We start from the raw sequence: 11,548 nt of genomic DNA on the forward strand, positions 1-11,548 counted from the left end.
ACTTCCCCCTGTGGCTATTACCGAGCAACACCTGAACCTAACATGTCAGCTAGCTAACGCTGAGAGTTCAATCTGTACATTTCTGGAATACATGATAAGTGTGTGTGATGCTAACACACGCACAGTGTGAGTGATGCTAACAGACGCACAGTGTGAGTGATGCTAACAGACGCACAGTGTGTGTGATGCTAACAGACGCACAGTGTGTGTGATGCTAACAGACAAACAGTGTGTGTGATGCTAACAGACGCACAGTGTGTGTGATGCTAACAGACGCACAGTGTGTGTGATGCTAACAGACAAACAGTGTGTGTGATGCTAACAGACGCACAGTGTGTGTGATGCTAACAGACTCACAGTGTGTGTGATGCTAACAGACGCACAGTGTGTGTGATGCTAACAGACGCACAGTGTGTGTGGTGCTAACAGACGCACAGTGTGTGTGATGCTAACACACGCACAGTGTGTGTGATGCTAACACACGCACAGTGTGTGTGATGCTAACAGACGCACAGTGTGAGTGATGCTAACACACGCACAGTGTGAGTGATGCTAACAGACGCACAGTGTGTGTGATGCTAACACACGCACAGTGTGAGTGATGCTAACAGACGCACAGTGTGTGTGTGATGCTAACAGACGCACAGTGTGTGTGATGCTAACAGACGCACAGTGTGTGTGATGCTAACAGACGCACAGTGTGAGTGATGCTAACAGACGCACAGTGTGTGTGATGCTAACAGACGCACAGTGTGTGTGATGCTAACAGACGCACAGTGTGTGTGATGCTAACAGACGCACAGTGTGTGTGATGCTAACAGACGCACAGTGTGAGTGATGCTAACAGACGCACAGTGTGAGTGATGCTAACAGACGCACAGTGTGAGTGATGCTAACAGACGCACAGTGTGTGTGATGCTAACACACGCACAGTGTGTGTGATGCTAACAGACGCACAGTGTGAGTGATGCTAACAGACGCACAGTGTGTGTGATGCTAACAGACAAACAGTGTGTGTGATGCTAACAGACGCACAGTGTGTGTGATGCTAACAGACTCACAGTGTGTGTGATGCTAACAGACGCACAGTGTGTGTGATGCTAACAGACGCACAGTGTGTGTGGTGCTAACAGACGCACAGTGTGTGTGATGCTAACACACGCACAGTGTGTGTGATGCTAACAGACGCACAGTGTGAGTGATGCTAACACACGCACAGTGTGAGTGATGCTAACAGACGCACAGTGTGTGTGATGCTAACACACGCACAGTGTGAGTGATGCTAACAGACGCACAGTGTGTGTGTGATGCTAACAGACGCACAGTGTGTGTGATGCTAACAGACGCACAGTGTGTGTGATGCTAACAGACGCACAGTGTGAGTGATGCTAACAGACGCACAGTGTGTGTGATGCTAACAGACGCACAGTGTGTGTGATGCTAACAGACGTACAGTGTGAGTGATGCTAACACACGCACAATGTGAGTGATGCTAACAGACAAACAGTGTGTGTGATGCTAACAGACGCACAGTGTGAGTGATGCTAACAGACGCACAGTGTGAGTGATGCTAACACACGCACAGTGTGTGTGATGCTAACAGACGCACAGTGTGTGTGATGCTAACAGACGCACAGTGTGAGTGATGCTAACAGACAAACAGTGTGTGTGATGCTAACAGACGCACAGTGTGAGTGATGCTAACAGACGCACAGTGTGTGTGATGCTAACAGACGCACAGTGTGAGTGATGCTAACAGACGCACAGTGTGAGTGATGCTAACAGACGCACATTGTGAGTGATGCTAACAGACGCACAGTGTGTGTGATGCTAACAGACGCACAGTGTGAGTGATGCTAACAGACGCACAGTGTGAGTGATGCTAACAGACGCACATTGTGAGTGATGCTAACAGACAATCAGACATACCGACTCCTGCGCGGACTGCTGGGATATCCTCCACTGAGACTGAACACTCACTGAGTCCAGGGCTTCGTCAGTAAACATGCTAGTGATCAGCTAAAGAGCATTTCAACCATTAACTACCATATGTTACATATGGTAGTTAATGTTGATATGTATGAAGTGCATTCATGCCGGTAAAACAGAATAGTAACTGTGAGGCTCTTTTCCTAAAATCTGAAAAACTAGCGCTCGAGTCATTCTACAAAGCTAGCGTTACCTTGGATACGGAGAGTCGAGAGAGAAATCCCACAGTGACGCGTCCTAAAACCCGGAAGTAAACTCCTTCCGGTTCCTTCGACAAAAACCAATGCAATTTCTCCATAGGATTTTGGAAAATAGCTCGAAATAAGGTCTGTGGTTGACACACGTTGAAGAGACAGATCACGTTTAGTTCAGCCGGATAATCTCCACATGTCTACCCTACTTTTATAATTTTCGAATCGATTACCGGAAGTGGTAAAATGCTAACTTACTTCCGGGTTTTAGGACGCGTCACTGCCTCTACTTCCGGTAAAGTCCTGCCTGATTAGTCTTCATGAATATCAACTTCAACATGTGAAAGAAGAGTTTAGCTACGGATCTGTCGAAGGCTGTCTTTCTAATTATGAAATATTACCAACCTAGTTTAAATAAAATACTACATTTGCATATTTACTGTCCGCAAAGTAAAACTTTAGTAAACTACGTCTATAACATAACATGTTCCCTTACACACTCATGAGGATGAGAATTATGACATGTTTTTCAAGAATATGATAGATATATTGGCTATAGTAATTATCTGATGAACATACAAGGTGATTTTAGGTAAATACTCGTGAAAGTCTTATTGCTTTTTTTGATAACCTCTGTTTTTGTAGATTTCCTTTTTCCACCTACTCTCTTGGAAGGTCAGTAGTCCTGTTGTGCAGTAAGGTAATATCTGTTATACTCACCTCCACAGCCTGTTCTTATCCTCCAACAGCGTAATTCACCCCTAAGTCTGATCTATTTTACAGGTTCAGTTCTCTACAATAAGGACCTCAGAGTAAATAACATGTGGTTAGATCTTTCTCATATGACTGTGGCTGTATCTTTAAACATCCAAATAACAGCAACATAACGCCTGATGTCAATATAAATTAAGCAGTTAAATCAGGATTTCCCACACAGAGACTTTACTTTAATTAATTGTATTCGTCCGCGACCACCACGACGCCATCTGCGATCGATTAACTTGGGGACAATGATCCCTCGCTCTACACCTCCTGTACCCAGTCCCGGACTGGCTATCGGGAGGACCGGGGGGTTTCCCGATGGCCTGGCCTGAAAGTGGCCTGCCTCACACAGGGTGACTGGCTGTCTACATGTGGCCTGCCAACATGGCCACTGTCATACAGATCATAAATCAAAGCCCTTGATTGGTCTCTGTGTGTCATTCAAGCTCGGGATAACCTCAGCTCAGGTGAGGTAAAGGACTCTCTGAGTGTTTAGATAGTTCACTTAGTCTAAGTTCTCAGTGGGTCTCGAACGGTTTGGTCACCATTTATGTAAACACATATTTCCATTTGAGCGGGGAGTGATTAGTAAAATATGCATGAATAATCAAAATAAAATGTTAACTAGGTGAAAAAAGGTAACTTTTAAAACTAGTCTTTGCTGCTGCCTCAAAGAGGAGGGAGACAGGAGAGGCTGATTCAGGAGCCCAGACACACTCACTACTATAAATGAACCAAAAATAAATAAACAAGTTTTTTCATATTGGATATGGTATGTTATTGGTTATGGCCATGATTTTATGATTATTGAAATGTGTACAGTTCTGTTTCATATAGGTGTTCCCATAGATCTAGTCTCTTTATTTTCCCCTCAAAATGCACCAGATTGATGCATTTAACTTTTATTTAAAAATGCCCCCGGACCCCCCTAGAGGATTTGAGGTCCACCCCCACTTAAAATCACATGAATAGGTTCCTAAATACATTTACCATTTGTTTTTAAATAGTAACCCATGTCCATATGTTTATTTGTGGGTGGTAGATTTAAACTATAGGGCTATCACTATGGGCCCTGCCTGTACCTGATCGCTCTGCCATGGCGTGAAGGGTCTGCTAACAAGCGACCAACTGAAAGGTTAATGTACGTCACAAAGGCACGGCACTTCAACCCCCCCCCCCCCCAAAAAAAAGTATATTTCAGATCTGTGGGAAACACTGTAGCACTGCCTTGTGCTCTGTTAATATGTCTCCTTTATTTAAATGTTTAGGCCAAACTACTGCCACATATTTAGAACAAAGGTCACAATACTTGCCAGAAGCATCCGTTCATTTTTATTCACAAAATCTTAATACAGTCAAAGATTATCATCATCTGCTGGACCCACTGCAGACTGCAGGGGCAAGAAACTGTTTAGTTTGCCAAACGGTCATATACAACAAAAGATAAACAATAAAGACAAATCCAATCATGTATAATTATTTATTGTAACAAAGCCACTAAACTTAATCTAATGTGAACAAAAGAAACACTTTAGGCTCCCTAGAGGATTCCACAGAACGCGTTCCCTCTCCCAACACAAAATGTCAGGTCAAGCTAAAACTTAGATCTTTAGGTTGTTTCTATAAAAAAAGAAAGAAAAGTATATTTCAAACCATCTGCCGTTGTCTGAAACAAGATAATTGTATTCAACAGAAGCCCAGCTTTGTTGTCAAAACCTCGCTGCCTCCCCCCACACACGCCTCCCCATTAAACTGAACAAGTGTCTTACCAAGATACACAGATATCTCAGAACATTTAGAACAGCTGTTAAGGAACGAGCAGGTGCTTTCAGTCAGTTCCATTAGAACAATAAGTCACAAAGGAAATGCAACTTCCAATAAGCCTTGGTATCCCCACCACTGGATATACATTGATATGTAGAAGTGGCAAAGGATGCTATCAAGTTATCACGGCTTATTTTTTATTGAACCCACAACAGAAACTGATTTTCATATTTTACATAGAAATTGCTATGGTACGTATTTGAAATCTACGTAGGATGACGTGCAGAATGTTACAAAAAAGTTTGAACCTTTCGCATGTCTTTGGGTGATGTAGAGAAACAATCAAAGGGGAGACTGGAGGAGTGAATGACCCCCCCCTGGTGTATGCATTATGGACAGGCTGAGGCTGCAGAGGAAGAGAGGCTGACAACACGCAGGGAAAAACGATTTTTGTGTTGTATTTTTACAAACCCCCCCTATATTACTCCTGTGGGTTGTAGGATGATCACAGAGGGAGGAATGAGTCCGCTGAACTGTTTAATCATCCTCATCCTGAAAGAAAAGAAAATTCAGATCTCCGTTTTTAACAGTCGGGGACAGGAAGTGCCAGCCATTACAGTAACAGATCACACTAAGATTTGTCTATAATCTATAATATCCTTACCTCGCCATCTTCTCCATCCTCCTCCTCATCCTCTTCACCTTCCTCTTCTTCCCCCTCGTCAATATCTTCTAGACCCTCCTCCTCGTCGTCATCATCATCACCTTCCTCATCCTCCATGTCAGGGACCTTGGGAACAATGATCAATTAAACCTGGATTCCTCAGTATTAATGAGTGCAGTTTGGAGCCTGGCCCTCACTGACTCTGCAGACCAGCACTAACACCCTTAGTGCGCTCTAATTGTTACCTAACGTTTTACCAGCAGTATTTCAAATGTGAAGCAGGACATTTCAGTGGGAAAATAAACATGTCAGTGCTCTCTGGTGGAAAAACTATGTCAATGGAGAATTTCCGTATTGAAATATATCTGTGAGCCGGTAACATCATGTTAATCAGGCGCTCAAATAAATAAATCAAAAATAACCAACACTAGTATTTTAAGATACTCAACTTAAATGTACTGTAGATGGAACATGAGTTCTGATCTTTGAACAGGCTAATATTGATCTCAAATAAAGCCAACCCAAGTACATCATACAGTTAATATGGCACAGAACCAATGATATATATTCTGTAAGATAAATATTGCATTTCTACTTTTGATCTCATTCATAGCAAAAAGAGATCAAATGGTTTTGACCAACTCAGATTAAATTATAGATCTGGACCCCAATCTTCTTCAGGGCTGTTTCCCGTCTACAGTTTCTCAGGAGCAGCAGCTGAGAGTGAGCCTACCAGGTAGTACTGCAGCGGGTTGGGCCAGATGTCGTCTTTGATCACCTCTCCCAGCTCGTCGGCACCAGCGTCTGAGTGGTCTGTGAACCAGGTGAAGAAGCTCTCAGGCTCCTCGTGCTGCCGCTTCTTCCCCGCTTTGTTCGGCGTCTGCCCGGTTCGCTTCGTCAGGTCCTGAGGAGGAAGCGTGTTTGGACAAGAGGGTTACATGAAAGAATAATAATTGCAGCCATTGTTACACGTGAAAGACCCAAAAACATTAAGCAAGCCCAACATTGGAAGGACTAGATAAAGGTGAATAGTAAAGTGTAGCACTAATTAACTAAAAGTTGCACCCTCTTGGTTAGTGATATAATGGCGCGTTTCCAATGCAGCGCGGAGCTCGCTTTAAGCGTGCCGAGCGGGGCCCGTTTTTGGTTGCGTTTCCACTTGGCCTAGTACTGGCTAGCGGGTCCTAATTCACAGTTTTTCTGGCCCCATAAAATCGTGGTTCTAGGGCCAGGAACAACCAGGCTGAGTCGGGCTGAGTATGCTAAACTAGAGAGAATCGCTGGCAAGGGGGCTACAACTACAACAAGATGAACATATTTGACCGTGATTTAATTGTAATACACGTTTCAAAATGATGCCGAAGTAACAACATACTGATACCGGTTAGTAAAAACCATGAATTAATGCTTTGACAAGTCTGCAGACCTTTTAAAATGCGTGTTTTCTGAATGGAGATCGGCTACGCTAACGTTATATATGCTCCGACCGTCCACACTCACAACAACGGCCTATACAGACATAAATAAACCAGCGACTGTATTCGCCATGACACAGACAGTCTGTGGTTTGTACTTGTTTCACTTTTGTCTAGTTTCTGAACAGATATGAGGAGCTGTGAGCTCTGAGTGCTAACAGCTAAGTTGTTTTTCTGGGGCTCTCATTGAAGATGACGTCACGGCTCCGCCTACACTGCGTTACTATAGTAACTGCCCCAGTTCCTAAACTGTAATAGAAATGCGCCATAAAGTGAGCCAGTCCTAACGAGGCCTAGCCATACCGAGCGAGGCCGTGAAGTGGAAATGCGCCATAAGTGTTGATGACAGATCATTGTATTATTTTTCACATCACACATACAATCTCAAGAAAAATGCAAACCCACCTTTCCAGCTTTCCACTTGATTTCCGTTGATTTGGAAACAGGATCCCCGCTCTCGTTGACATTAAACTCTTTGGAGAGGGCTTTGTTCTCAAAGTATGGGTTTTCATCAAAATACTGCAGGAAAGAAAACATTACCATCAGCATATGAGATGCATGACAATTAAAATGCACTAACAACAAGTTGACGTGAAAACTTACAAAATCTATTCTATATCCAGACTTGATATCCTCGAACTCAGTGACCTCCACCCTCGACAAGTAATGAAGCGCTTCCTCGTCCTCCTCCCCCAGAAGAGCTGAAACTACAGATCAGACACTGAGCTGCAGACCACAACACTTTGTGTGCTAATCACAAACACATTTAACAGCAAGTGGCCACTTGATAAACTGATGATGAGCTCTTCAGGTTAGAGACCCCATATTCACGCATACAGAATAATATGTACGACAAATAGAAATGGTTTACCTTGTGGATGGTTGACGAATGTTGTGACCCAGAAGTTGGGGATTTTGGCTATGAGTTCTGATCGCTTCTGAAAGAACGGCTGGCGTAATTTGTTGTACTTCTGCTCGACTTTTAAAATGTCTTCGCTTGCCTGTTCATTCAGTCTGAGGAGAAAAAGACAGAAAACGGTGAGAAATCCTTCTCCATGCAACAATATTTCTTTACTCTAAATAAACTCAAGTATAACTCACCTGTCAATTTCATTCTGTACTTCGTCAATGTGTTCAATTGCTTCCTGTTGCTCTTTTTCTGAAAAGAAAAGAAAAACTATTTGAAACTTCAAGTGTGAGGAATGTCTTCTAAAATTAGCACAATTTACCCGCCAAATATGCAGATGGAAACTGCAAAAAGAAAAACCAATGGTAATAAAAGGCTGGTAAAATTAGAACTTGACTTTGATAGGGCCACTTTGACGAAAAGGTTCATTTCAAGCATCTGAGCACTGTGAAAAGCTATATATACATTTAGAATGTTATTATGAATGTGCACCTTGGTTAAGTAAATCATTAACAAGCGCATTGTGGTATAACATTGTATACAAGTAATATTTTACATTTTAATATATCCTGCTCAGCAAATATCTTGGTCACAAACGTAGGTTAAGTTGAACAGGTTAAAATTAGGGCCGGGACTGTAACGCGTTAATTAAGATTAATTAATTACACAAAAATTAACGCGTTAAAAAAATTAACGCATTTTAATCGCACTTATTTTTGCACCGCGGAACGTTTCTCACTGGATGAGTTTCAGGCGTACCGATTATACTGGAGCACCAACTAACGTTCATGACTTCAGACAACAACAAACCACAGTGGGAAATGTTGTTTTAAAAAACGGACGGATGGAAGCGTCGATAAGAGCACGGTTGTGTGCAAATTATGCAAAAAGGAATTCGCATATCACCGCAGCACATCAAGCCTCAAGTATCACCTCAATGCAAAACATATAGCAGCTAGCGTGGAAGCTAGCGTGGACGTTAGCCTCTTTTATCGCGTTCACACCAAAAAGAGCCGGTACTAAAATGAGTTCATGAGAACCTTTTTACCCCCACGAAAGTCCCTGCTAGAGAGCAGAGAGCTGCTAGAGAGCAGGGACTTTCGTACGGCTCTCTTGTGAGAAAAGAGCTATATTTCTGATTGGCTGGGCGGATTGCAAACCACGCCCCGTAAAACTCCCAAAAAGTTTTGTGAAGCCGCCATTTTATTATCCTCGCATTAGCATTATTAGCATTAGCCCAGCGCAGAAACGCAGAGAGACTAACTTCTGGCAACACATAATAAAACATGGGAGCGGTGGAGATGAGGAGGTGTCGGCGTTCTGGCGATTTACTCGGAAGGCTGCTGGGACTCCCAGCAGCTTCTACTGAAGCCAGTCCCCAACTCCGGGGACTTCCGGCCGGGGACTTTGGGCGGCAGTATACGCCGTGAAGTGGTTTGCGGCCTGCCAGTAAAACCAAAGCAGAAGAAGAAGAAGTGACGTCAGCGGCTTCATTTGCCTAATCCTCCCCCAGGTTCAAAGAGTTCTCATGAACTAAATTCTCATGAACCTTTGTGGGAAAAGTACTGCGGTGTGAATGCGCCTAATGGTATACTAAAATCCATGTGCAAAAAATTGCTTCTCACTGTTCTTAGGTCAAATATTTATATGTGATTAAAAATGCGATTAATTTCGATTAATTAATTACAAAGCCTCTAATTAATTAGATTAATTTTTTTAATCGAGTCCCGGCCCTAGTTAAAATAGAACAATATCAGATTTTACAACCATCAAATATCTCGGTCTACTTTGGATATGCGCTTTTCTGGCAAACAAAAGGACACAAAAATGGTCCCTATTTGGGATAAATAAAAAAACTAGTCTGTTCAATAAAAAAGGATTAGATACTTCACAATCTTTCCCACAGAGCACAAATCATTAGCTATTTAATCTGGTTAATTAAAATCACGACTTTATAATAGCCTAATTTTACAGAACTGACGACAAGATTCAAATGTTTAATGTCACAACTACATCCAATTCCTGCTAAAACCATTATGAAAATGAAACTATAATTTCCAACATTCTGATTAATGAATGTTGGAAATTATAGTTTCATTTTTCTCAACGATAAGCGTAACTTGTTATTTCACCGGTGTCACGTAGAATATATCTGAATATCATTTCGAAGTATATTTCGTTGATTTTAGTAACGCAATGTGCCCGATTTACGCCAGGCGTGTTGTGTGTGTGTGTGTGTGTGTGTGTGTGTGTGTGTGTGTGTGTGTGTGTGTGTCTTCCTGTTGCTTCTAAAGGCGGCCCGGTTTGAATGAGCGGCTTAGCGACGTCTCGATGCAAAATGCTATCTTCATGTCTCCGATGTTATCATTCTGCAGTGTCCACTAGACTTATTTACTACAGTTCTCCACGTGTTAGGATGGGTCTCGACCACAGAGAAAGAGGTTTGAGCTTTGTGAAGGAAAACGTCGCACTTGTTTACATTTTGCACAGCTACTCGTGCACACAAAGCCAGACTCACAAGCATGGTCTGTTAACTGAACAGCTCATAACGCTGGCCGTGTCCGGCCTTTCTTGACCAGTGGAAACGTGATAACGGAACGGTATGGAGATTGTTGAAGTTGCTAATAGTGTGGGGAAACACTCGTGCATCACAACTTTAACGTTAAGAGGAGCCGCGCAGATGCACACGATTACATAAGTTACGTCATCTCCTTACAACAGACCTGCACACAGTCTAGCTATATTAACAATTACTGCACATTACGCTTAAAGCTATGCAAATACGGACCATCTTCGTGTGAACAAGTAGCCCATGTAAGCTAATGGCTAGCTAACCTCTCATGCTGGCTAAATAGTTAGCGTGTGCTATCATGCTACATTACTGCACGCCACTATTTAGCCCCCAAGGAGTAAGGTTAAATGGAACAGAAGGTACGTTAAGTTCTTTCTCTGTAAACAAGCATTATTCGAAACAACATAACACATTACACAGAAAATAACAAAATGACGATAAACAAATGAAAATGGCGTTGAACAGGATAACCGCCATTCCTTAACGTTACCAGAGGTCTCTTCCGCTCCGTCGTGATTTGAATTCTCCTTTCTGTTGACTTTCGCCGTTGAGGCCGACATGGTTATCGTTTGCCTTGAGACTTTTAACCAGATATATATTCCGGGTTGTTTATAACTCTTCTCTGGAGGATAAAAGTTACTTCCACCTTACACACAGTGCGTGTCTTGAAGCCTACGATAAGGAGGAATGAGCTCAGCTCCGCACGCTTGTTTCCCTCTGCGCTACTCGGTCTGTGAACACATGTGTGGTGCTCTACTGCTCCCGGCTGGCTGGAGTGCGACAATGCAACTTCTTCTTCTTTTTATTTAATGGCGGGTGGCACCTAGCGTTTAAGGTGCATTACCGCCACTTATTATGCTGGAGTGTGGCCCACAAATCATGGGAAACCAGCGAGCTACAAGGAAGAAAGGGGAGGGGATTTTCGTACATTAAATAATCAAAAAGTACGACGGAGTATTAGGGCCACTTAGAAGAAAAAAAACAGAGAGATTTCGAGAATAAAGTCGTAATAATACGAGAATAAAGTCATAGTTACGAGAATAAAGTCGTACCATTACGAGAATAAAGTCATAATTACGAGAATAAAGTCGTAATGTTACGAGAATAAAGTAATAATTACGAGATTAAAGTCGTAGTTCTTGACAAGTGACTTGAGAAGCGGACTGGAGAGATTGTTCCTTCCTTCTGCAGGAGGAAATGGCTGGTTCTGGCAGACTACATACA

The 11,548-nt window shown here is 42.6% G+C and overlaps 2 protein-coding genes across 2 annotated transcripts in view; both read right to left on the minus strand.

Moving 5' to 3' along the window:
• The window catches only part of wdr34 (WD repeat domain 34), a 10,336-nt gene extending 8,118 nt beyond the window's left edge, over positions 1-2,218 (minus strand). Inside the window, 1 exon segment of the mRNA XM_034217911.1 lies at positions 1,930-2,218. Coding sequence (XP_034073802.1) covers positions 1,930-2,007 — 78 coding nt within the window. The 5' untranslated portion in view covers positions 2,008-2,218.
• A 2,033-nt stretch (positions 2,219-4,251) lies between these two features.
• LOC117547299 (protein SET-like) lies at positions 4,252-11,108 on the minus strand. Its single transcript, XM_034217926.1, has 8 exons — positions 10,815-11,108; positions 7,947-8,004; positions 7,717-7,859; positions 7,449-7,552; positions 7,251-7,364; positions 6,104-6,274; positions 5,371-5,496; positions 4,252-5,258 (listed from the first exon to the last, which is right to left on the minus strand). Exons 1-8 carry the CDS (start codon positions 10,882-10,884, stop codon positions 5,244-5,246), a joined length of 801 nt encoding a protein of 266 aa, XP_034073817.1. The 5' UTR covers positions 10,885-11,108; the 3' UTR covers positions 4,252-5,243.
• Positions 11,109-11,548: the final 440 nt, after the last annotated feature.

The sequence above is a fragment of the Gymnodraco acuticeps genome, unplaced genomic scaffold, assembly GCF_902827175.1.
Source record: "Gymnodraco acuticeps unplaced genomic scaffold, fGymAcu1.1, whole genome shotgun sequence".
Classification (NCBI taxonomy): Eukaryota; Metazoa; Chordata; class Actinopteri; order Perciformes; family Bathydraconidae; genus Gymnodraco; species Gymnodraco acuticeps.